Genomic DNA, 27,097 nt, shown 5'->3' on the forward strand with positions numbered 1-27,097 from the left:
GCACGGGGGTCTGTAGTGTGAGCACGGGGGTCTGTAGTGTGAGCACGGGGGTCTGTAGTGTGAGCACGGGGGTCTGTAGTGTGAGCACGGGGGTCTGTAGTGTGAGCACGGGGGTCTGTAGTGTGAGCACGGGGGTCTGTAGTGTGAGCACGGGGGTCTGTAGTGTGAGCACGGGGGTCTGTAGTGTGAGCACGGCGGTCTGTAGTGTGAGCACGGCGGTCTGTAGTGTGAGCACGGCGGTCTGTAGTGTGAGCACGGCGGTCTGTAGTGTGAGCACGGCGGTCTGTAGTGTGAGCACGGCGGTCTGTAGTGTGAGTGGCGATCTGTAGTGTGAGCACGGGGGTCTGTAGTGTGAGCACGGGGGTCTGTAGTGTGAGCACGGGGGTCTGTAGTGTGAGCACGGGGGTCTGTAGTGTGAGCACGGGGGTCTGTAGTGTGAGCACGGGGGTCTGTAGTGTGAGCACGGGGGTCTGTAGTGTGAGCACGTGGGTCTGTAGTGTGAGCACGGGGGTCTGTAGTGTGAGCACGGGGGTCTGTAGTGTGAGTGGGAATCTGTAGTGTGAGCACGGGGGTCTGTAGTGTGAGCGGTGATCTGTAGTGTGAGCACGGGGGTGTGTAATGTGAGCACGGGGGTCTGTAGTGTGAGCACGGGGGTCTGTAGTGTGAGCACGGGGGTCTGTAGTGTGAGCGGGAATCTGTAGTGTGAGCACGGGGGTCTGTAGTGTGAGCGGGGATCTGTAGTGTGAGCATGGGGTGTGTCGTGTGAGCACAGGGGTCTGTAATGTGAGCAGGGCGTGTGTAGTGTGAGCAGGGGGTGTGTAGTGTGAGCAGGGGGTGTGTAGTGTGAGCAGGGGGTCTGTAGTGTGAGCACGGGGATCTGTAGTGTGAGCACGGAGATCTGTAGTGTGAGCACGGAGATCTGTAGTGTGAGCACGGAGATCTGTAGTGTGAGCACGGGGCTCTGTAGTGTGAGCAGGGGGTCTGTAGTGTGAGCAGGGGGTCTGTAGTGTGAGCACGGGGGTCTGTAGTGTGAGCACGGGGGTCTGTAGTGTGAGCAGGGGGTGTGTAGTGTGAGCAGGGGGTGTGTAGTGTGAGCAGGGGGTGTGTAGTGTGAGCAGGGGGTCTGTAGTGTGAGCACGAGGGTCTGCAGTGTGAGCACGGGGGTCTGTAGTGTGAGCAGGGGGTCTGTAGTGTGAGCAGGGGGTGTGTAGTGTGAGCAGGGGGTCTGTAGTGTGAGCACGGGGGTCTGTAGTGTGAGCACGGGGGTCTGTAGTGTGAGCACGGGGGTCTGTAGTGTGAGCACGGGGGTGTGTAGTGTGAGCACGGGGGTCTGTAGTGGGAGCAAGGGGGTCTGTAGTGTGAGCAAGGGGGTCTGTAGTGTGAGCAGTGGTGGGCCCACTCTCCGTTCATTAATGTCCGTTGGGGTGACAGTCACTGATATGAAGAGGGGCGGCGATGGCCAATGGGACCGAGCTGGCTCAGGGATCTCCTTGTTAATAAGAATAGTGTCAGTGGGCCTGTCTGGACCACAGCCTAGGCACAGTGGCCCGAGAGACTCACACAGCTTTGGGAGATGATTTTTACCAATGTATGGCCTCAGATCTAGCAAAGGCGATGGAGCTTTCGACAGCAGCCTTGGGTGAAGCAGAGATCCAAAAGTGTGTCACACACAGCAAGATCACTAGTGGAGCAGCGATATCACGAAGCGATTGATCCCCGCCATTGGCCATGCAGCGTGCACACGAGTATGAATTTTATTTCTTTCGAAGTCACTTTTTCAGTAAAATCCCACTCTTGTCACTTCTCCAATTTGATTCCCTGGTTATGTTTTTGATTCTTTCCTAACCCTTTTGCTCGACGTTATTTTGTCCCTCTTATTCTCGGCCAGTCCCAACTCCAAGTCCCGACGACTCATCTCCTCTTTCACTCTCTCTCCTTGCCGTGGGATTTTCATACGGTTTCAATCAGACTCTTGGCAAGTGATGTCAACCCCCGTCCGCTCCCTCTCTCTGAGCTCCTGGGCCCATCTATAAAATCCCACTGCATCGCCTCAGACCCCATTGGAAGTTTAAAATATCAAGAAAATTTACATAAGCAACAGCAACATCACCGAGTTATTCTCGCGTATAGCGGGCGGCCGATCCGACTCCGCTCGCTGTGCGCCACCGTCAGAGATGAATTTCTGGGCCCCTCGCATTTAAACGGAAAATAAATATTTACCTCGACACAGTCAACATGGTGAGATTAGTGACATCGTGCGTAAAAATGGTAAGATCTCATGACAGGTTCGTAAAAGCCTGGAAATCAAACTCTGGGAGAATGACTCTGCTCTCTCTAATGTATCAAGCTGCTGAAATCACAAAGAATGTGTTTACGACTGGCTGCATACAATGACTGGTGTTCATTCTGCTGCACCTTTGGGTTTCTGTTCTGTTTTCAGGCCATCACAGCACGGAACAGTGAACACAGGACGCAGACTGTTCGCCTCCTGTAGTGTTCAGCTGAACACAATACACTTTAACCACCACAAACTGCTTCCTATATCGCAACCACTCCCACTAAAATGATCAGATTTCTTTGTTTAGTATTCAGATATCAGCTGGCAGTTCTCACCTCTTGTTTGAAAGGCACATTCCAGAAGGTGAATCGAGCACTTACCTGGATATCTGCAGAGACAAGGGAAGAGTGATGAGAAACAGTGATCCCAGAATCCAAACATTCTGGGCCCAATTACCCCAGATCTGAACAAACATTTTCATTTAAAAAAAAATAGTTTCTTTGCATGTCAGCTGTGCCTCAGTGGGCAGCACCCTCGCCTCTGAGTCAGAAGGTCGTGGGTTCAAGTCCCACTCCAGGGACTTGAGCACAAAAATCCAGGCTGACACTCCCAGTGCAGTGCTGAGGGAGCGCTGCACTGTCTGATGTGCCATCTTTCACATGAGACGTTAAACCGAGGCCCCGTCTGCTCTCTCAGGTGGATGTAAAAGATCCCATGGCACTATTTCGAAGAAGAGCAGGGGAGTTCTCCCTCAATCAACATCACAAAAACAGATTATCTGGTCATTATCACATTGCCGTTAGTGGGAGCTTGCTGTGTGCAGTTTGGCTGCTGCATTTCCGACATTACAACAGTGACTGCCCCTCCGACAGTGCAGCACTCCCTCGGTACTGCCCCTCCGACAGTGCAGCACTCCCTCGGTACTGCCCCTCCGACAGTGCAGCGGCCCCTCCGACAGTGCAGCGCTCCCTCAGTGCGGCCCCTCCGACAGTGCAGTGCTCCCACAGTACTGCCCCTCCGACTGCAGCATTCCCTCAGTACTGCCCCTCAGACAGTGCGGCGCACCCTCAGTACTGCCCCTCCGACGGTGCAGCGTTCCCTCAGTACTGCCCGTCCGACAGTGTGGCGCACCCTCAGTGCTGCCCCTCTGACAGTGCAGCGCTCCCTCAGTACTGCCCCTCCGACAGTGCAGCACTCCCTCAGTACTGCCCCTCCGACAGTGCAGCGCTCCCTCAGTACTGCCTCTCCGACAGTGCGGCGCACCCTCAGTACTGCCCCTCCGACGGTGCAGCGTTCCCTCAGTACTGCCCGTCCGACAGTGTGGCGCACCCTCAGTGCTGCCCCTCTGACAGTGCAGCGCTCCCTCAGTACTGCCCCTCCGACAGTGCAGCGCTCCCTCAGTACTGCCCCTCCGACAGTGCAGCCCTCTGACAGTACTGCCCCTCCGACAGTGCAGCGCTCCCTCAGTACTGCACTGGAGTGTCAGCCTAGCTTGTGTGCTCAAGGCTCTGGAGTGGAGCTTGAACCCACGACTTCCTGGCTCCAGGGCGAGAGTGCTCCCACTGAGCCGTGGATATTGAATCTGCTGAGATAACTGGGTCTGTGACTAATGCTGACTGCACAGCAGCATTGTTAGCTGCAGTCATTAGTAAACATTGCCTGTACAAGCTTGCTGTTTGTAATTAATTGATGATCATGTACCAAAACCATTTCCTGTCAATGTAAAACTTGAGATTGAATTAAGAGCGTAAATTCTATTCAAGATCAAAATATTTGGTTAATGATTCACTCCCATGCTCGTCTCTCACTGTACGATACTCGTCCCTTCAATGGGATGGTCACCATGGTTGCAAATCTTTTCGCTGTTTAAAAAAATGTTTTCTGTTCCTTTCTTTGTTTTATCCCTCTTCCTCCTTGAATTCCCACTGGGATAACCAGTGCTCCCATGTTTCCAGCCTGCCCTCAGAAGCCACCATTCTCTGGTAATTGAGCACTTAAATCTGGGCTGATATCCCCAGTGCGGTGCGGAGGGAGTGCTGCACAGTCAGAGGTGCTGCCTTTCAGATGAGACGTTAAACCGAGGCCCCGTCCGCTCTCTCAGGTGAATGGTGCTATATAAATGCAAGTCTTTCTTTCTTTCCCTGCCCCTGAGCAGTGTCACTGCGCTGGGCTAGTGACACGCTGTCTCACCCAACCCAGAGAGCGGGGCGTGAAGCCTCCCGGCAGGCTGTTAGCCCGTCCGCATTGTTGAGCAATTCGCTCTCTCAAATTGCAAAATTTCACCTATCAAGGGATGAGATGGCACACGGGGTAGGAAATTAATGACATCCAGCTCATCAATCAGTTACTAATATAAAGGACTTGGTGTGTCTATCACATCTGGTTCTGAAATCTTCAGCCACACAATAGATTCAAACTGTCAGTAACTTCCCCCTGCCTGGTCTCCGCATGGCATTGTGCACAAAACAAGCTGGAAAGAGGGAAGAGTAATCTGTGGCCCGAACTGTGAACTGGCCTTTCTGTGCCAGGCACTGACTGACCGACCAGACACGCTCTCGGTTTTATTGTAACGTGCAGGAGCCAGGCTCTGACGCGGTCCCGTTGGAGTACAGTTTATGTTAGTGACAGTTCCCCTACCTGCACTGCTCCTCTTGTACTGCCTGTGAGGTGTGGCGAAGTCAGCAGACTGCAGCTAAGAGCAAAGAGACACTGCAATCAGCACAATTCACTGTCAAAACATCACCAGCAGGTTGAAATAACAAAATTGTATTTCTATAGCGCCTTTAATGTAGTAAAACAGCCCAAGGTGCTTCACAGGAGTGTTATCAAACAAGATTTGACACCGAGCCACATAAGATATAAGGGCAGGCAACCAGGAGCTTGGTCAAAGAGGTAGGTTTTAAGGAGCATCTTAAAGGGGGAGAGAGAGGTAGCGAGCTGAAGAAATTTAGGGAGGTAATTTCAGAGTTTAGGGCCTAGGCAGCTGAAGGCACGGCCACCAAAGGTTGAGCAATTATAATCAGGGATGCGCCAGAGGCCAGAATTAGAGGAGCGCAGAGATCTCGGGGGGTTGTGGGGCTGGAGGAGGTTACAGAGATAGCGAAGGGCGAGGGCCATGGAGGGATTTGAAAACAAGGATGAGAATTTTGAAATCAAGGCGTTGCTTAACCGGGAGCCAATGTAGGTCAGCGAGCACAGGGGGTGATGGGTGAACGGGACTTGGTGCGAGTTAGGACACGTGCAGCCGCGTTTTGGATGACCTCAAGTTTACGTAGGGTAGATTGTGGGAGGCCGGCCAGGAGTGCGTTGGAATAGTCAAGTCTAGAGGTAACAAAGGCATGGATGAGGGTTTCAGTAGCGGATGAGCTGAGGCAGGGGCGGAGTCGGGCGATGTTACGGAGGTGGAAATAGGCGGTCTTTGTTATGCTGCAGATATATGGTCGGAAGCTCATTTCAGGGTCAAATATGACACCAAGGTTGCGAACAGTGTGGTTCAGCCTCAGACGGATGTTAGGGAGAGGGATGGAGTCAGTGGCTCGGGAACGGAGTTTGTGGCAGGGACCGAAAACAATGGCTTCGGTCTTCCCAATATTTAATTGGAGGAAATTCGGGCTCATCCAGTACTGGATGGACAAGCAGTCTGACAATTTAGAGACAGTGGAGGGGTCGAGAGAGGTGGTGGTGAGGCAGAGCTGGGTGTCGTCAGCGTACATGTGGAACCTGACACTGTGTTTTTGGATGATGTCACCGAAGGGCAGCGTGTAGGTGAGTAATAGGGGGGCCTGTCCTCCTATTTCTAAGAATAAACAAATGCTTTAAATGGTCGATAGACTCCAAACCCTCTCTCCCAAAATAATCTATGATTGTCCCGCTCAGTGTGTTGGAACTTTAAGCTCCAGGGGGTCTGAAACCTGCTCCACTCTGAGCCCTGCAATTATTGGTGATTTTGCAGTGAGGATTGAAACATGGTGACCCGACAGTAGAAACTGCTTTCTCCCATCATGCCATAGAGCCTGCAGTTTCCCTAACCCTCTGACTTTCACTTCCCCTGCTGTCTACATCTTACTGCTGAAATGGTTTATGTGTCTGTAGGTGGCACCGGAGAGTCTCCTGGGATTTCTGATTGGTCCAAGCTAAAGATATGGCACGAATCTGACTTCACAAAGCTGGTAATGGTGGCACTGGCACCGACATCACTGGCACCGGCATCACTGGCACTGGCACTGCCACTAACTTCACTGGCACCGACATCACTGGCACCGGCATCACTGGCACTGCCACTAACTTCACTGGCACCGGCATCACTTGCACTGGCAGCACTGGCACCAGCATTACTGGCACTGGAACCACTGGCACTGTCATCACTGGCACTTTCATCACTGGCACTTTCATCACTGGCACTTTCATCACTGGCACTACCACTAACTTCACTGGCACTGTCATCACTGGCACTCGTATCACTGGCAACGGCTCCAGCGTCACTGGCACTGTCATCATGGGCACTGGAACCACTGGCACTGGAATCACTGGCACTGCCACTAACTTCACTGGCACTGTCATCACTGGCACTCGTATCACTGGCAACGGCTCCAGCGTCACTGGCATCACTGGCACCAACATCATTGGCACCAACATCACTGGCACCAACATCACTGGCACCGTCCACACTGGCACACTTTTCTACCGTCTCCCTTCCAGATGTGCAGCAGTCCTGCAACAGACAGCTCAAGGCCTGGAGCCCCAACACTGGCCACTAACTCACTGCCCTCAACACGTACTCACATGGGAAAGCACATCTCACGTGACTCAGCGTGCGAGGCTCTCCTCGTTTAACATTTTAAGATTTGTCAGGAACTCAGTCAAATACATGAAAGCAGTGGAATGTCTGATCACTTTACAACTTGATAAATCTAGCAGGGGTTATTTTGGCTAAAGGGTGAAAACAGGCACTAAATGGTCGCAGTGCTAATAAGAAACGCTTGTTTGAAAGTCCAGATTTAGCACGCAATTTTTGAACTAATTGATGACTATCCTGATTTGAACGTGCCTGAAGACCCTAACCAGAAACCTGCAGGTTTGGCACTCAAGAAAGCGCTGATTAGACACAACTTTCGTGGAGCGGTATATGTGGGCTCCGCTCACCCACTTCCACTGAAGGTGTGGAGTGCTCCGGCTGGCGCACAGCGGCAGGTTTCAGGATGGCTCAGGGACCGAGGGGGAGGGCGCACAGCTTCTCGGAGATCCTGGTGGAGGAGGGCCAGAGGAGGAGGGATGTCCAGTGCCCGCAGGGGGGCAGGGTGTCCACCTCGCCCTCCTGTCCCTCTCTCCTGCAGCAGCTGGGGCTGCTCTGCCTGGCCTCGTGTCCTTCTCTCATTCCTCGTCCAGACCAAGGGGGACCCCTAGCGAGATGCTCATGGCCAAACCCTCCCTTTCTCCTGGTGACTCCTATAAGGTGGGGTAGCACAGCACTCGCTCTTTTTAGGTGAAGTTCTCAGAGAATTTGCCGAATAAATGTTGCTCGAGTGTTGGTGAATTCCTGACACCGTGTCCCAGAAAGTCTCCCATGTGTTTTAGAGGTATTCTTCACAGCGCCAACAGAAATATCCTTGAAATGGTGAGTATCCCTTTAAGTGGTGAGTATCCCTTTAAGTGGTGAGTATCCCTTTAAGTGGTGCCGTGTTTACTCTCAAACAGATGGTCGCTGTTAGAAGAGGCCGTTAGTTGAAGCGCTAGCCACCAAAATGCCTTGCAGCCTCTTTAATGAGCGTTAGCAGGCATTTTGAGTGGCAATCAGCTGTTTAACGAGCCTCCGGGCGGCCGTTCCTAGCGCTGGCTTCAACTCCTTTACCAAGATGGCGTCTTGCACTAAACGCGGGCTAAACCGGCGTTGCAGTTTCAGACATCAGCTTGGTCACCTCTTTAGCGCCTAAAGCATTCGGCAAAAATCGCCCTCATAATGCCTCAGCATCCTGCTCACACATGAAAATACTTTACTTCCACTTCTCTCCACTGGCACGAGTCTGTCTCTTGAAGTTGGCCAAATCTACAGGATGTAGGAGTGTGCTTCGACGCTCTGATGTGTCTTGGGTTTAGCCAACATCGATACAGTTCCAATGTCATCTCAACTCCTTGATGCGATACTGTCTTGAACAGCTGATGTTCAGCCACACGTGGTAACTGCCAACTCCACTCTGTTCCCGGTTTGTGTTATCGCTCGACATCCGCGCACAATTAAATATTTTTCATTACAAGAGAGCAAATAACTGGGGTGTTCTTGCTTACCCTGTAGAGGCCATTTCTCCCGTGGGTGGGGAGCGAGGGGGATTTACAGGTCGGCTCCTGTGGAGCTGTGGGAAACAAGAGCATTGCAATGATCTCAGTTAAATGTTTTAAAATTCATAACACTTTCAGTGAAAATAACAAATTCAGGAAGACATCGTCACAGGCTCTGAAATATATCATTTATAATATTATATAACTATTATATATTATATAACTGCAACATAAATAGGTTTAATTATTTGGCTTTCTATCCTTGTTAAACCCTCATGTAAATTCTAAGTTACTGAAACACCCTTCAGTAATGAAATTAAGAGGCTGACAGACTAATGTTGGAGAATTATATCACAGTTAGTATTGGGTGTTTTTGGACTCCTTCTCACCGTGACTCACAATGAAACGATTTATAGGACAACGCTCAGATGGATTCAAGCATCAACATTGATTAATTTGCAGTAGTTGCAAATATTCTAAAGATGAGAACAGGGGCCGAAGCAGCAGTTTTCACTCTGCGTGAGGATTGTGAAATTTGATACAAACAAGCGGCAGGTCCCACATGTTGGGCTGGATTTTACCAGCCCTGAGGAGGCGGGTTTGGAGGCGGGACTGCTGGCAAAATCAAAAAGAATGGGAGCGGGTCCCGAACCCGCTTCCAAACAATCTTCCCGGGAGTCGGGTCCCCGATTTGCGCAGGGACCCAACTCCTAGCGGCAGGAAGAGGATTATAGCCACTTAGCTGCCTGTTAAAAGGTAGTCAGCAGGCAGTTAAGAGGCTTTTTCCCATTTTGAGACTTCTGCGGGCTTCCCGACGTCGGGGAACCCCGCCAGGGTAAGTGAGGCGTGATGTGGGTCTGTTGTAATGTTTGTGTATAGATGACAGCTGCAGAAGTGGTGTGAAGGATCCAATGGGACACTGGTGAGTATCAGAGGTAAGGAGATGTTGGGAAAGTCATTTTTAATGTGTTTAGATTTTTCTGTAGGTGACAAGCTTTGAAGTGTTTGTGTGGCCTCACCTCATTGGGAGAGTGACAAATCTCTTCTGTAACCTCACCTGCAGCTGCCATCTGTTTTATCCTAAGGAGAGAGTCATTGGAGAGCCTGGGTACAAGGGCTCACCTTTGTACAGTGATTGTCAGTGTTTGACAGCACCTCAATGCTGTCAAACACTGACAGATCATCTGTCAAAAATAAATGGTACATGTCCCTTTAAGAAAACCGGCAGACGTAGCATCATCAACTGACACCAGCTTTCCCTTAATTGACCGGCAAGCCCGCAGGGCGGGGCTTAACAAGGCCAATCAGGGGAAAATAGCGTCTGTGCGTCGGACGACACTGGGGGCGGGACTAGAACCCGAAAGGCAGCAGTCCCGCCCCCAACTCGTCTCGGCAGGTAAAATCCAGCCCGTTGTGATTCACGAGTCCCACACATTGGACCGGAATTTGCGGTCAGCGGCGGAACAAAGGTGTCCTCCGCTGGCCCCGAACTAAGCTTCCCACAAAGATCTCCCGGTCTCTGTGCCAAGAATTTCGGGGTTTCCGACACGTAATTCAAATCAATGCAGTATAGTGGGAATCCCCTAGCGCGAGCTGCTGTGACGTCAACAAGCGGTCAAAGCGGCCAATCAAGACACAGAATTCTCACCAGGAAGTGGGTAAGCTCTTAAAATTCTAATGTTCTAACGTTCTAAAAATGTTAGAGAGAGCAAAACAAAGACTGGGGCTCCCACATGGGGGAAAGGCAAACCTGAAAGAAAGATGAACAAACGTCCAAAAAAAAATGTTTTAAAGGTTCTTAAAAATTTTAATTTTTATTGAAATGGATAAATTTGACACACAAGGAAATTAAAATAAGTATTTCAGGGCCATAACCTTTGTTTAGCAGTCAATACGCTGACAAATTCCCAGTTAGACCTAATCCCTTTGGATCTAGCTTTCAGTGGGGAATTTAACAGCGTGATTACTGCTGGAAGAGCCCAAGTTTTCATCAGTTTCCCTGATTTGACAGATTTCAATGATTGGTGGCTGTGTGTGTTTGTGTGGCGGGGGGTGGGGAGGGGGGGCAGAGTGCAGCCACTGTCACAGCAGCGAATGACAGACCGCAACTTCGGGGGGAGTTTTTTTGCATTCGGCTGCTCGCGCGCTGCATCCTGAAGTTGCGGTCAGTTTCAAAGGCGGGAGGGCGGCGGACATCGGGACCGCAAATCTTTTGACTCAGTCCGTGCCGTCGCTGCCAGCTCGATCTGTTCGCTGTCGGAACGTGGCTGACGTTCTGCGTCGAATGGAGACGAAAGAATGATGCATTGTAGAAAGGGAGAGCAGGAGGACAGGACGACCCAGCTTACGGTCAGAGCTGGGCCACATCATATCTGGCAAGATACAAAGTTATACTCGCCAGCCATGCCAATCTGATCTAAGCAGCCCAGATTGAAAGATTTTGACTCAAGTATGTACCTCGCTCTTTTTGAAAGAGGCTGCATTTTGGCTTACGGTAAAAGTTTGAACAGTTTGATGTGTGGGGTAATAAATCACATCACTTTTCTACAGTGGCTGCACTGGGCCCGTCCATCAAAGGATCTGCCCTCGGCCCTCACTCTGGGGCAACCAGCCCGCCTCAGATATTTGTTCAACAACTGTGGCAAGCAGCTGAAGACTCCTCTACACTGGGGAGACCAAACGCAGGTTGGGTGACCACTCTGCGGAACACCTCCGTTCAGTCTGTAAGGGTCGCCGGTCACCTGTCATTTTAATTCACCGCTCCACTCCCACTCAGACCTCACCGTCCGCAGCCTCTTGCATTGTTCCACGGAAGCTCACCGTAAACTCGAGGAACAGCACCTCACCTTCCGATTAGGCACTTTACAGCCTTCCGGACTCAATATCGAGTTCAACAACTTCGGATCATAACCTCGGCCCCTATTATATTTTTATATTTTTTATCCGCACTTTTGTTTTGTGACTTTTCCTTTTCTCTCTCCCACATGGCAGCTGTCTCTCACTCTGCCAGCGCATTTCACACTTCATCTCGAGCCATTGTTTGTCTCTTTACCTGTCCTATTACCATCTCGTCTCGTCTTGAATATCTCTTAATGTCTCTTCTTTCATCCCCTCCCCCATTTCCCAGCCCCCAAACTGCCTTTTAATCTGTTTCATTTCCTGCCTTTTCTCTCAGTCCTGACGAAGGGTTTCGACCCGAAACGTTGACTCTATTTCTCTCTCCACGGATGATGTCTGGCCTGCTGAGTTTTTCCAGCGTTTTCTGCTGTTATTACTGAGGGAGAGTTTGTCTATCTCACTGACACTGAATACAGGCAGAGCTCGTACCCCACAGTACAGGTGAGAAGCGGGGCTTGAACGCAACAGAAATGACCCGAATGAAATGGAGGCCTGCGTGTATCTCTCGGCCCTCCAGCAGGTTCGCTCCGGGTACTGCCACACTCTCTCCGGCCTTTGCTAACACTCCCTGGACAGTCTGTTCCAGACATCCACCAACCTGTGTGTGGAGGAGTTCAATCTGCCTTTCCCTCTTCCCTGCTGAAGACTGCGCCCCCTGCTGTAGAATCGCATCATGACAGGGACGAACATAATGGCCCAGAAATTCGGTTCCCAATGCGTGAGTACGCATGGGGTACTCACCCGTAGGCCCAATGGAAGTGCCGGTTTCCTGCATGCACTGCGCATGCGCGGGAAACCGGCACTTCCGTTCCCCTGAAAGAAGGGGTTCAGAGTTCGAACGCGTGCGCAGGAGAGGTAGCGTGTGCGCATCGAACTTACATTTTTTTCCCAGGTTTTCCCGGGAGGGTAAGTCTCCAGAAGTTAGACATGGCAGTCGCAAGGCCTGCTTTTTACAAGGTGAATGAATTAAAATTAAAACATTTTTTCCACAGGTTTATTATTTTTAAATACTTTAAAGAAAGGTAAGTTTATTTTTAGCCCCATTAGAAAATGTAATTAATTTTTTTAAAAATTTAAATTATTGTTTAAAATAGTTATTTCATGTAATTTATAGTTTATTTTAAAAATGTGATGTCTTTTTTTATTTATTTGAAGATTTAGTGATGTTTTGGGGCTTATAGTATTCATAGATTTGACAGCCCTTCCCGTCAAACTTATGAATACAGATTCCCTGCTACCATTGGCTCTCCATGGCCCACGTGATCCCAGGGGACGCTTCGAACTAACTGCGCCCCTGGGATACGCAAGCACTGCGCGCCGGCAGCTGGAGGAGGCCCAGGTTCGGAATCCCACGCGGGCCCACAGCACAATGGCCGGTGCGCTAGGTAAGTGCAGGTCGGGGGCTTGCACCCGCGGGAAGCCTCCGACCCGAATTTCTGGGCCCATGGCCTAGAAATTTGTCTCGAACGGTGGCATACAATGGGCGGTATCGGATAGGCCACTCACCCGCCCAAGATGAATTTCTGGGCCAATATTTCTTTGCAGGTTAATCTGCAGGAAGCTCGCAAAGTTAATGGGGGAAAAATTGGGCTGCTTTGCGCCTCCCGTTAGTGCCCGAAGAGGGTGCTAAAGGGGCACAAAAAAACTAGCGCTCGGGCACGGCACCGCCCACGCCTCCCACGAAATTCAGCGGGAGGTTAGCAGCGGCGCTAACCCGTAGCGCTCCGCAGCGCTGCACCACCAGCGATGACATGATTGCCGTGCGCAGCGCCCCGCTCGCACCCTGGCCACGATCTTCGGGAGCGCCCCCTGACATACCGCCGGACGCTATGTCCGACAGGGTCAGGGGGGCCTACCTGTGGCCGGGGAGGCGCAATTTAAAGGCGAGGTGCCGGGCAGCCATTTTTGTTGCTGGCCACCTGCCAGCACCTGCCTGCGCTGCCGTCACCGGCCTCCTGAACCCCCTCGCGGAGTGCCGGCTGCGCTCCAAGAGCCCGGCACTTCTCTTGAGTGCCGGGCTCTTTTGCCAGCACTCCCGATCCCCGGGAGCCCAGCTGGGCCACAGGTCCCGCTGTGCAAGGCCCCTCCCCTTTAAGAAGGGGAGGAAGGCCTGCAATACTGCGACACGACGTGCCGCAGCGCCACGTAGCGCCGCGATATTCACTCGCAGCGCCCCAAGAGGGTGGTGGGGCGCTTCCAGTAGCACCCCGCTTCCCTCTTGGGGCGCAACCACTCAAGTTCCGGCGCGGGGGCGCTAATTTTTCCAGGGCGCTAAAAGTAGGCGACTCAATTTTTAGTCCAATATTCTGTGGCAAGCACAGACTTGGCAAAATTTGAATCAGCAGCTGCCTTGTGCTGTTGTTCCCAAGCCAGGGTTTACTGGAAGCTAAGCTTTATGCTAGCCAGTAGCATAAAGTACATTCTTCAATAAACCATTTCCCAACTGAAATACAATCATTCGATTGTGCTGACGGTGTTGTACCTGATGCCTTAACCTTTCATCCCCCCGCCCCCCAGACACTGACTGACCTCCACTGTCCTGCTTTTCCTGTCTATTCCCTCTCCCAGGTGTGCACTGAATCCAAGGGAAACGTTTCCATTAATGAACTGTCCCAGGCCTCTGCGAGCAGCAGAATCCCAAACAGTGGGACAGTTTTCCTGGACACATCTGCAGTTACTTTGGCTGCACAGGGGTGGGTGCTCGGACCGAGCTCAGTGTTTTATTCTCTCCAAGCTCTGAAAGGCCTTCAAACTATTAGATACGGCAGGAAACCACAAACTCCCAAACCAGAATGCTGCTTAGTTTTCTGTTACTGACTCTTACAGAAACTCCTGGTGGTTCTGTCTGGAAGTGAACGGGATTTCCTCCCTCGTGGTTTCGATTTCTCCAACTCTTCCTTCAAAATCATCTTTCCCAGGCCAGACTGGATCTGGAACACAACAAACAAAACAGCGACTCCAGTGAAAATATTTTAAATACAACTGTGTGTGCGTATGTGTGTGTGTATGTATGTGTGTGTGTGTGTGTGTGTGTGTGTGTGTGTGTGTGTGTGTGTGTGTGTGTGTGTGTCTGTGCCTGTGTGTGTGTATGTATGTCTGCATGTGCATGTCTGTGTGTATGTGTGTGCATATGTGTATGCCTGTGCGTATGTATGTCTGTGTGAATGTGTGTGTGAATGTGTCTGTGTGCCTATGTGTGCCTGTCTGTGTGCCTGTGTGTATGTATATATGTGTGTATGTCTGTATGTGTGTGTGTCTGTGTATGTGTGCGTCTATGTCTGTGTGTATGTATGTGTGTGCGTCTGTGTGTGTGTGTGTGTGCCTGTGCCTGTGTCTGTGTGCCTGTCTGTGTGTATGTGTGCGTGTGTGTGTGTGTGTGTGTGTATGTATGTCTGTGTGTGCGTCTGTGTGCCTGCGCGTGTCTGTGTGAGTCTGTCTGTGTGCCCGTGTGTGTGTGTGTGTGTGTGTGTGTCTGTCTGTCTGTCTGTCTGTCTGTGTGTATGTCTGTGCCTCTGTGTGTCTATACACACAAACTCTCATATGCAATTCGATATTTGCAGACGTGTTTGGAAATATGTGATAAATAGGCACGATCAATTCAATTTAAATGAATTGAGTTTAAGGAATGCTCGTCATGCTTTTTTGTAACCTGCTGTATTCAGAAGTGCTGCTTTCATGATCCCCAAACTGGATGCTGATCATCTCCAACAACCCGTGTAGACTTTCACAGAAATCACAGAAATCACAGAAACCCCACAGTGCAGATAGAGGCCATTTCGGCCCATCGAGCCTGCACCGACACATATCCCACCTGATCCCCGTAACCCCACGTATTTAATCAGCCAATCAACCTAACCCGCACATCTTTGGACTGTGGGAGGAAACCGGAGCACCCGGAGGAAACCCACGCAAACACGGGGAGAATGTGCAAACTCCACACAGACAGTCACCCGAGGCCGGATTCGAACCCGGGTCCCTGGCGCTGTGAGGCAACAGTGCTAACCACTATGCCACCGTGCTGACTTTCACCTGTAATTTTCACAAGTGGTGACGTGTCTCCTTGCCAGCTCTGTGAAGAACTGCACGTCAGTTAAAGCTCAGCTTTTCAGACACTTCAGATCGTAAACTATTCTCCGGAGATGGTACCAACCCTACAACACCCCCAGATAATAACACAAGAAGCGAGGATTGAAGGAGCATGGATTATAAGGACATAAGAAATAGGAGCAGGAGTAGGCCATACGGCCCCTCGAGCCTGCTCCATCATTCAATAAGATCATGGCTGATCATCCACCTCAACTCCACTTTCCCGCCCGATCCCCATATCCTTTGATTCCCCTAGAGTCCAAAAATCTATCGATCTCAGCCTTGGATATACTCAACGACTGAGCATCCACAGCCCTCTGGGGTAAAGAATTCCAAAGATTCACAACACTCTGAGTGAAGAAATTCCTCCTCATCTCAGTCTTAAATGTATTAGACGTCTCAGAAGGGAGTGCTGTGTCCAGGCTGTACTTTTTTTAAATTCATTGATGGGATGTGGGCATCACTGGCTGGCTATACCTGCATTTAGTGCCCATCCCTAATTGCCCTTGAGAAGATGGAGGTGAGCCGCCGCCTTGAACCGCTGCAGTCCATATGGTGTAGGTACACCCACAATGCTGTTAGGAAGGGAGTTCCAGGATTTTGGCCCAGCGACAGTGAAGGAACGGCGATACAGGTCCAAGTCAGGATGGTGTGTGGCTTGGAGGGGAACTTGTAGGTGGTGATGTTCCCATGCGTCTGCTGCCCTTGTCCTTCTAAGTGGTAGGGGTCGCGGGTTTGGAAGGTGCTGTTGAAGGAGCTTTGGCGAGTTGCTGCAGTGCACCTTGTAGATGGTACACACTGCAGCCACAGTGCGCCGGTGGTGGAGGGAGTGAATGTTGAAGGTGGTGGATGGAGTGCCAATCAAGCGGGCTGCTTTATCCTGAATCGTGTCGAGCTTCTTGAGTGTTGTTGGAGCTGCACTCATCCAGGCAAGTGGAGAGTATTCCATCACACTCCTGACTTGCGCCTTGTAGATGATGGAAAGGCTTTGGGGAGTCAGGAGGTGAGACACTCGCTGCAGAATTCCCAGCCTCTGGCCTGCTCTTGTTGCCACAGTATTTATATGGCTGGTCCAGTTCAGTTTCTGATCAATGGTGACCCCCAGGATGTTGATAGTGGGGGATTCAGCGATGGTAATGCCATTGAATGTCAAGGGGAGATGGTTAGAGTCTTGCTTGTTGGAGATGGTCATTGTCTGGCACTTGTGTGGTGCGAATGTTACTTGCCACTTGTCAGCCCAAGTCTGAATGCTGTCCAGGTCTTGCTGCATATGGACACGGACTGCGTCAGTATCTGACGAGTCTCAAATGGTGCTGAACAGTGTGCAATCATCAGCAAACATCCCCACTTCTGACCTTATGATGGGGGGAAAGTCATTGATGAAACAGCTGAAGATGGTTGGGCCTAGGACACTGCCCTGAGGAACTCCTGCAGCGATGTTATGTGATTGAGATGAATGACCTCCAACAACCACAGCCAACTTCCTTTGTGCTAGGTACTGAATCCCTCAAAGGACATTCACACACTTCAACAGCACGATGCCAAACTATTTGGGGCAAAAAACTATTTTTTGAGAAGTGATTTTTCTCTCTTTCCTCAGTGAAGAGGAGATCTGGAGCCCTCCTCAGGTTTGACTATAGAATTGGAAGAGTTTGATCTCTGCAAGACTCCCCCCCTCTCAGCGGAATCGGTGGAAATCTGAGGCCTTCAGAGTTATCCCCAAAGTGCACACGTCAGATCTCCCAATTTATTAGCGTCCCCTTACCCCAGTTCATATTCTAAGCTTTACAGGACTCCCCCGTGTACATAAACTCTGACTGGCATTCACAATGGAGAAAGACTTTCTTAATGGTGACTGTCATAAATCTCATCATCAAGAAACTACCTATGAAATAACACTGGACGGCCAGCTGGTGGCGCCGTCCAAGGAGTATATATACACTCGGGCATGGGCCCAGCTTGTCAGGGACATTTTGTAAAGACAAGGAGCTAGTGAAGTACAACTAGACCTCCATGTTCTGAAACAAGTTGATTAAAGCCTTGCTTGATGCTCAAACCAAGTGCGGAGTGAGTTTTATTACATCAGTGACGGTCACATTGACAAATGTCATCGTGCCCCCAGTACCACGGTCCCAAACTGTCAGCCCCTCCCTCTGCTTGAACCACATGCTGTGGGAGAGTTTCCCCGACTTGTGTAACAGCCTGGGGCTCGGATTTATTGCTGCTCATCCCTACGGAGAACTGGGAACCCGAGGTTCGCCGAGCTGCAATCATCAATCCTCAAGGCCTGAGTTTCACCAGGCGGCTCCCGATTCAGGAATGGGTGTAAGCCGGAGTTCCTGGGATTGTACCCACAGGAGCTGGAGCTGTTGCTGTCACCTCCTCCTTGCCCCCTCACCACCGGCTGCACTGCCACCCCGACCAGGAGAAAGAGGCACTGACAGAAACCCCAGCACCTTTGCATTTCCCAGTATGCTCTTCCGAGTAATGGGTTGGTTACCTTGTTTAGAACCTGCAGCTGACCACATTCCTCAGGTGTCCCCAAGGTCATCACCTACAATGAATTACTTTCTGGTACAGTCACAAACTCCACCACTACACGTCTAGACGTGGGCTGTAACACAATACCGAGCCAAGCAGCCCCTCACCTTGTTCAGTTCCCTTCTCTGAATCTCACGCAGTTGTCTCATTTCGTCAGTTTCGTCATCTTCCTCTTCATCGTCCTCTTCTTCTTCTTTGGAAGCGGCTCTCCTCCTCCATTCTTTCTCTGTGAGGAATGACGTCAAACCGCCGTTAACCAAAGGATAGCTGGGGCTGGAGAGTTCAGCACAGCGGTATCTAACGGTGGAGTCCGCACTTGGGCCACGCATTTACATAGGGTGTGGAAACTCCGACAGCACTCCCGATAATTACCCTGGCTTCAGAGCTGGACACTGGGGAAATATACAATGGCCATGTCCCAGTGAACACTGGGGCCCTGGAATTCCAATCAGGTGGGGATTGGGCGGGGGATGGGCGGAGGTTGGTCAGGCGGGGCTGGGCAGAGGGAGTTTGGGCTGGGGGGTGGGTGGAGGGAGGTTGGGCTGGGGGGGTGGGTGGAGGGAGGTCGGGTGGGGGATTGGGTGGAGGGAGGTCGGGTGGGGGATTGGGTGGAGGGAGGTCGGGTGGGGGATTGGGTGGAGAGAGGTTGGGCTGGGGATTGGGTGGAGGGAGGTTGGGCTGGGGGGTGGGTGGAGGGAGGTCGGGTGGGGGATTGGGTGGAGGGAGGTCGGGTGGGGGATTGGGTGGAGGGAGGTCGGGTGGGGGATTGGGTGGAGAGAGGTTGGGCTGGGGATTGGGTGGAGGGAGGTTGGGCTGGGGGGTGGGTGGAGGGAGGTCGGGTGGGGGATGGGTGGAGGGAGGTTGGGCTGGGGATTGGGTGGAGGGAGGTTGGGCTGGGGGGTGGGTGGAGGGAGGTCGGGTGGGGGATTGGGTGAAGGGAGGTCGGGTGGGGGATTGGGTGGAGGGAGGTCGGGTGGGGGATGGGCAGAGGGAGGTTGGGTGGGGGATTGGGCGGAGGGAGGTTGGGTGGGGGATTGGGCGGAGGGAGGTTGGGTGGGGGATTGGGCGGAGGGTGGTTGGGTGGGGGATTGGCGGCGGGAGGTCAGGTTGGGGATTGGCGGCGGGAGGTCAGGTTGGGGATTGGGCGGCGGGAGGTCGGGCTGGGGATTGGGCGAAGGGAGGTCGGGTGGGGGATTGGTGGAGGGGGGTTGGGTGGGGTGTGGGCGGAGGGAGGTCGAGTGGGGGATGGGTGGAGGGAGGTCGGGTGGGGGATTGGCGGCGGGAGGTCAGGTTGGGGATTGGGCGGCGGGAGGTTGGGCTGGGGATTGGGCGAAGGGAGGTTGGTGGGGGGCGGGTGGAGGGAGGTTGGGCTGGGGGGTGGGTGGAGGGAGGTCGGGTGGGGGATGGGTGGAGGGAGGTCGGGTGGGGGATTGGGTGGAGGGAGGTCGGGTGGGGGATTGGGCGGAGGGAGGTCGGGTGGGGGATTGGTGGAGGGAGGTTGGGCGGGGGATTGGGTGGAGGGAGGTTGGGCGGGGGATTGGGCGGAGGGAGGTCGGGTGGGGGATGGGTGGAGGGAGGTTGGGCGGGGGATTGGGTGGAGGGAGGTTGGGCTGGGGGGTGGGTGGAGGGAGGTCGGGTGGGGGATTGGCGGCGGGAGGTCAGGTTGGGGGATTGGGCGGCGGGAGGTCAGGTTGGGGATTGGGCGGCGGGAGGTCAGGTTGGGGATTGGGCGAAGGGAGGTCGGGTGGGGGATTGGTGGAGGGGGGTTGGGTGGGGTGTGGGCGGAGGGAGGTCGGGTGGGGGATTGGTGGAGGGGGGTTGGGTGGGGTGTGGGCGGAGGGAGGTCGAGTGGGGGATGGGTGGAGGGAGGTCGGGTGGGGGATGGGCGGAGGGAGGTCGAGTGGGGGATGGGTGGAGGGAGGTCGGGTGGGGGATTGGGCGGCGGGAGGTCGGGCTGGGGATTGGGCGAAGGGAGGTTGGTGGGGGGCGGGTGGAGGGAGGTTGGCTGGGGTCGGGTAGGATCGCACATGGGCCTGTCATTTAGGGCAGAACCTGGATCCACGGGGCTTCCGCCATGTTTTAAAACAGGCCCAAATCCCACTCGCCCGCTACAGAATCATATTCACAATGAATGTAATGAATGAAGGATGTGGGTGCGCATGTGTCTGTGGGAGTTCTGGAAGTTTCCAACTCCCTGAGCTGACTGGTCCGAGTGGAGATGCTGCAATTACCCAACACCCTCCTTGGGCTAGAGAGGTGGGAATTCCCATTCCTGATTTATCGAGCTACCTTGGCTCAATCGCCGCCCCTGCCTCAGCTCATCCGCTGCTGAAACCCTCATCCATGCCTTTGTTACCTCTAGATTTGACTATTCCAACGCACTCCTGGCTGGCCTCCCACATTTCACCCTACGTAAACTTGAGGTCATCCAAAACTTGGCTGCCCGTGTCCTAACTCGCACCAAGTCCTGTTCACCCATCACCCCTGTGCTCGCTGACCTACATTGACTCCCAGTTAAGCAACATCTTGACTTTAAAATTCTCATCCTTGTTTTAAAATCCCTCCATGGCCTCAGCCCTCCCTATCTCTGTAATCTCCTCCAGCCCTACACCACCCCCCCCCCCCCACCCCGAGATATCTGCGCTCCTCTAATTCTGCCCTCTTGAGGATCCCTGATTATAATCGCTCAACCATTGGCGGTCGTGCCTTCTGTTGCCTAGGCCCTAAGCTCTGGAAACATAGAAACATAGAAGATAGGAGCAGGAGTAGGCCATTCGGCCCCTCGAGCCTGCTCCGCCATTCAATGAGATCATGGCTGATCATCCAAATTCAGTACCCTGTCCCTACCTTCTCCCCATATCCCTTGATCCCTTTAGCCTCAAGAAATATATCCAACTCTTTCTTGAATATATTTAATGAACTGGCCTCCACCGCCCTCTGTGGCAGAGAATTCCACAGGTTCACCACTCTCTGGGTGAAGAAATTCCTCCTCATCTCAGTCCTAAATGGCTTACCCCTTATCCTTAGACTGTGACCCCTGGTTCTGGACTCCCCGGCCATCGGGAACATCCTTCCTGCATCTAGTCTGTCCAGGCCTGACAGAATTTTATAGGTTTCGATGAGATCCCCTCTCAATCTTCTAAACTCCAGTGAGTATAAGCCCAATCGACACAATCTCTCCTCATACGTCATTCCTGCCTAAACCTCTCCGCATCGCGAACTCTCTTTCCTCTTTTAAGACGCTCCTTAAAACCTACCGCTTTGACCATAATTTCTCCTTATGTGGCTCGGTGTCAATTTTTTTTGTTTGAGAATGCTCCTGTGAAGCACCTTGGGACGTTTTACTACGTTAAAGGTGCTATATAAATGCAAGTTGTTGTTGGCTGGAAAGGTGCACGTGTGGGGAATTTTGGGCGAGGACACGATTGCGCTTGGCTGTGATGCTCTCGAAGTTCATCGCTTGCCAACATTTCCTGCCTGAACTGATATATGAAGAATGGCCATTTGGTGAAGCATTGAAGGGTTGTGTTGGCTGTGGAAATGTATCTCAGGGCAGGAGTGGAGGGAAGCAGACCAGGCGATAAGTCAGCGAGAGTGTGGATGGCAAACACCTGACATCACATTCGCAGGAAGACTCTTTATCCGAGAGTCCCAGTGCTGACACGTTAACCGTTGCTGCCAAATTATCTGTTGATGTCATCAACATTCACCCTTCAAAAAATATTTAAACAGCAACCAGAAACAGGCAAACAATTTTGTTCAAATTGTTACTAATTCCACTTAATTACTGATTTTAAAAAAAGGGCAACGGTGGCAAGACTCCCTCTTTCAAATTAAACTGAATTAACAGCCCACATGGAAGAGGATCCCCACTTTGGGAAAGCTCTGGGTTCAGACCCTGGCACCATCCATTCACGTGCCGCTGTGGGTGAGGATCGTCAGCTTGGAGTTGGAGCGAGGGGAGAGGGAGCATGGACAAATGTAACATGTTCCACTGGCCTCTGACCGTATCCATGGAAACTCCGGCCTTCCTAACAGGAGGAGCGGTGCGCAGTGATGTTCAGCCTCTCTCCACCAAGAGCGGGGAGGCCAAATCCGGGACAAGAGTGCAAAAAGGATTGTGTGTAACTGGGTGTGTGTCCCGCAGGTTCTGCCTTACCCATGACAGCAAGCGAGGGAGGACAAGGCCAATACTCCGTCTCTATCTTCGCAGGAACATTGGGGTCTGGAGGCTGAGCTGCTGGAAACTTCGATGACTCAATGATGAGATCCTCGATATATTTACTCTGTGGAAGCACAGTTGATGGTTCTGCAACAAAAGTACAAAAATAAGTCATGGACTGGGGGCTTCTGACCTCCCCTGAGCTGCCAGAACAAGCTATCTGCAGCGAGGAGCTAACACTGCGGGAAGGGGAAGGATCAATGAAGATAAGTTCAGGAGAAGCGAGAATGTAGGAATGAAGATGGGAGAAAGGAAGCAAAAGATGGTGGGATGAAGGAGGTGAGGTGTGTGTGTGTGTGTTACTGGTGTATACACAGCCACAGGATTATAGGGTGACAAACAGATAGTAAGAGCTACAAAAGTGATGATCAAAAGAAACTTGCAAGGGATATCAAAATCAACACAAAAAACTTTTACAATTATATTTGGAAAAAGAGGGTGGTTAAGAGGGATGTGGGCCCCTTAAAAACTGATATCGGTGATATTGTAAATAAAAATAAGGAAATGGCGGACATGTTGAATAATTACTTTGCGTCAGGATTTACAGTAGAGGAAGAGGATCGCAGGCCGGATATCCCAAGGAAACTAATATTGAATCAGAGGCAGAGCTCACCGAAATTAATGTAAGCAAAATAACAGTAATGAAGAAAATAATGGCACTAAAGAGTGACAAATCCCCAGGACCAGACGGTTTCTATCCCAGGGTTTTAAAGGAAGTAGGTGAGCACATTGCAGATGACCTAACTATAATCTTCCAAAGTTCTCTCGATTCAGGAACGTTTCTTTAGATTGGAAAATTGCGCATGTCACTCCGCTATTTAAGAATGGCGAGAGAGGGAAACCAGGGAACTATAGACCAGTTCGCCTAACATCTATTGTCAGGAAATTACTAGTCTATAATTAAGGATAGAGCAACTGAACACCTTGAAAATTTTCAGTTGATCAGAGAGAGCCAGCGTGGATTTGTGAAAGGTGGGTCATGCCTGACAAACCTGATTGAATTTTTTGAGGAGGTGACTAAAGTAGCGGACAGGGGAATGTCTATAGATGTTATTTATATGGACTTCCAGAAGGCATTTGATTAAGTCCCTCATATGAGACTGTGAGCTAAAGTTGAAGTTCCTGGAATTGAAGGCAGATTATTGACCTGGTTGGGAGATTGGCTGAGCGGTGGGAGCACTCAAGCATGTGTTTTCTTTCTCACTCTGACAAATAATCGAAGTCGCACTCCCCAAATCAGGTTATATTCTGATTTCTCAGTTATACTGACAGCTATTGCCTGTTTTTGTAATACAAAGGAGAGTAACAAACCACAACTGGCATTTATATAGAGCCTCTCGCAGCAAATCATCCCTAGGGGCTTTGCTGTTGAGAGTGAGACCCGAGCAGGAATGGAATAGAGGGGGGGCTAGGGGAGGTGACCACAAGTGCTGTCCAAGAGATCAGGAGGATTGTGAAGCTGGGGAGAGCAGCAGTGAGCTTCAGAGCTTCAGGGAGGGAGTTCCAGAATGTGGGGAGAGATGTTTCAAGGTTCTGTCCCGATGGAGCTCCAGGGAGAGGGCGGTCACAGTGGACCGGCGACGGAAGGGCAGAAGGTGCAGGTCGGAGGCCTGGGGCTCTCAATGGTTGAAAGGTCAGAGAGCAGTGAGGCCAAGCACACTGTGGCTGGTGGGACAGGACTGCCACCTTGCAGACGCTTGATGTTGAGCGACTCCTTCACGAAGGATGCCGGGAAGGGCGAGTTGTGACGTAAGAAAACTCACTAAGCACTTGGTTTGAATATAAAACAAGGCTTTAATCAACTGTTTCACAACCATGAGATTCTAGTTACATCACTAGTTCCTGGTTACAAAAACGTCCTGGGCAAACTGGGCCCACGTCCGAGTATTTATACTCCTTGGACGGCGCCACCAGCTGGCCGCCCAGTGTTATTTCCTGAGTCATTTTTTCATGAATGATAAGATTCGTGATAAGTTGCATCAGGTGTAACTGGAGATGGCTGTCTTGCTTCATCGGTACAGCCCAGGGAGAGGGAGCTGCTCTCTAGATGGGGAAATGGTGCAGAGCAATAACACAAAGAGCAAACAAGAAATTACTCTGAAATAGGAAGAAACAAAACAGACGTTACCGTTCTGCTTGTAGATGGGACGCTTCCTGTACATATTGGTGCCGATATCTGGGAATAAAACAAAAGAATAATGTTGATATGATCAAATTTGCTGTTAAAGCCCCGTCCACATTGTTTATCCCGGGTTTCCATCCATCATCTGCTGAAGTTACAGCGGTCTATGGGGACAATCCCCAGGGAAATACTTCAGTATTCTTGCGCTAAATTTCTTTCTGCGCTATTTTAATACAAATACAAAGTGCAGTGTCTGTACAGGAACAACATCTCGCACAAACCTCTAGCGTGCTGCCTGATTCCGGGTGAGCAACACAACGGACAGTCCTGGAGTTTATGGCCCCTCGAGCCTGCTCCGCCATTCAGTGAGATCATGGCTGATCATCCAAACTCAGTACCCTGTCCCTGCCTTCTCCCCATATCCCTTGATCCCTTTAGCCTTAAGAAATATATCCAACTCCTTCTTGAATATATTTAATAAGTTGGCCTCAACTGCCTTCTGTGGTAGAGAATTCCACAGGTTCACCACTCTCTGGGTGAAGAAATTCCTCCTCATCTCTGACTTACCCCTTATCCTTAGACTGTGATCCCTGGTTCTGGACACCCCATCGGGAACATCCTTCCTGCATCTAGTCTGTCTAGTCCTGTTAGAATTTTATAAATTTAATGAGATCCCCTCTCATTCTTCTAATCTCTAGCGAATATAAGCCTAATCGACCCAATCTCTCCTCATACATCATTCCTGCCATCCCAGGTATCAGTCTGGTGAACCTTCGCTGCACTCCCTCCATGGCAAGAACATCCTTCCTCAGATAAGGCGACCAAAACTGCACACAATACTCAAGGTGTGATCTCACCAAGGCCCTGTACAACTGCAGCAAGACACCCTTGCTCCTGTACTCGAATCCTCTCGCTACGAAGGCCAACATACCATTTGCCTTCTTAACCGCCTGCTGCACCTGCATGCTTACCTTCAGAGACTTGAGCACATAATCCAGCCTGCCACTCCAGTGCTGTACTGAGGGAGTGCAGCTTTTTCATAGGTGCCGTCTTTCAGATGAGACATTAAACTGAGGCCTCGTCTGTCCTCTCAGGTGAACGTAAAAGATTCCACAGCACTATTCAAAGAAGAGCAGGGGAGTTCTCCCCTGGCCAATATTGTTCTCTTAACCAACATCACAAACAGATTATCGAGTCATTATCACATTGCTGTTTGTGGGAGCTAGCTGTGCGAAAATTGCCCACCGCGTTTCCTATAATTACAACAGTGACTACACTTCAAAAAGGTACTTCATTGGCTGTAAAGCACTTTGGGAGGTCCTGAGATTGTGAAAGGCGCTATAGAAATGCAAGTCTTTCTTGAGACCTGGGTGTTCTTGTGCACCAGTTGCTGAAGGTAAGCATGCAGGTGCAGCAGGCGGTTAAGAAGGCAAATGGTATGTTGGCCTTCGTAGCGAGAGGATTCGAGTACAGGAGCAAGGGTGTCTTGCTGCAGTTGTACAGGGCCTTGGTGAGATCACACCTTGAGTATTGTGTGCAGTTTTGGTCGCCTTATCTGAGGAAGGATGTTCTTGCCACGGAGGGAGTGCAGCGAAGGTTCACCAGACTGATACCTGGGATGGCAGGAATGATGTATGAGGAGAGATTGGGTCAATTAGGCTTATACTCGCTGGAGTTTAGAAGAATGAGAGGGGATCTCATTAAACTTATAAAATTCTAACAGGACTAGACAGACTAAATGCAGGAAGGATGTTCCTGATGGCGGGGGAGTCCAGAACCAGGGGTCACAGTCTAAGGATAAGGGGTAAGCCATTTAGGACTGAGATGAGGAGGAATTTCTTCACCCAGAGTGGTGAACCTGTGGAATCCTCTACCACAGAAGGCAGTTGAGGCCAATTCATTAAATATATTCAAGAAGGAGTTGGATATATTTCTTAAGGCTAAAGGGATCAAGGGATATGGGGAGAAGGCAGGGACCGGGTACTGAGTTTGGATGATCAGCCATGATCTCATTGAATGGCGGAGCAGGCTCGAAGGGCCTACTCCTGCTCCTATCTTCTATGTTTCTATGTTCTTTCTTTATTATGATCTTGTATGTTGCTTTGTGTTATTCAAGGGGCTTAGCAAGAAATATGAAGGATTTGAGGTTTGATGTCTTATTCTGCTCACTCACTCCCTGAGCTCGGAATGTGCCGCCTGCTGCACCAAACGCCAAGCCGAGGTCCGGGGTTTGTTCAATCTACTCTTTAACGTTGTAAGTAAGAGGGCTTGTCTGTTGCGGATCAGAGATCATTTTAGAAACCTTAAGGGTTCACCTGAACAAAACGATGCATCATAGAGAGAGTGAGAGAGAGAGAGAGACAGATAGAGAGATAGAGTGAGAGAGAGAGAGAGAGAGAGTGTGTGAGAGAGAGCATGTGAGAGAGAGAGAGAGAGAGAGAGAGAGAGTAGAGACAGAGAGAAAGATAGTGTGAGAGAGAGAGAGCATGTGAGAGAGAGAGTAGAGACAGACAGACAGAGTGAGTGAGGGAGACAGACACGGAGAGACAGACACGGAGAGACAGACAGAAAGAGAGCGCGTGAAAGAGAGACAGATAGAGAAAGAGAGACAGAGAGAGACAGATTGAGAGAGAGACAGAGAGAGAGAGCATGAGAGAGAGAGAGAGACAGATAGAGA

General features: G+C 51.1%; 1 protein-coding gene across 1 annotated transcript in view; it reads right to left on the reverse strand.

The window, feature by feature from the left end:
• dmtn (dematin actin binding protein) overlaps positions 1-27,097 on the reverse strand; it is a 134,729-nt gene that overhangs the window by 70,083 nt on the left and 37,549 nt on the right. The window contains 8 exon segments of the mRNA XM_085970816.1: positions 2,605-2,634; positions 2,637-2,666; positions 4,916-4,970; positions 8,561-8,625; positions 14,274-14,379; positions 18,184-18,302; positions 22,236-22,385; positions 24,427-24,474. Coding sequence (XP_085826942.1) covers positions 2,605-2,634; positions 2,637-2,666; positions 4,916-4,970; positions 8,561-8,625; positions 14,274-14,379; positions 18,184-18,302; positions 22,236-22,385; positions 24,427-24,474 — 603 coding nt within the window.

Source organism: Somniosus microcephalus, chromosome 30 (genome assembly GCF_052327205.1).
Source record: "Somniosus microcephalus isolate GS21.2 chromosome 30, FLI_Smic_1.0, whole genome shotgun sequence".
In the NCBI taxonomy this organism is placed as follows: Eukaryota; Metazoa; Chordata; class Chondrichthyes; order Squaliformes; family Somniosidae; genus Somniosus; species Somniosus microcephalus.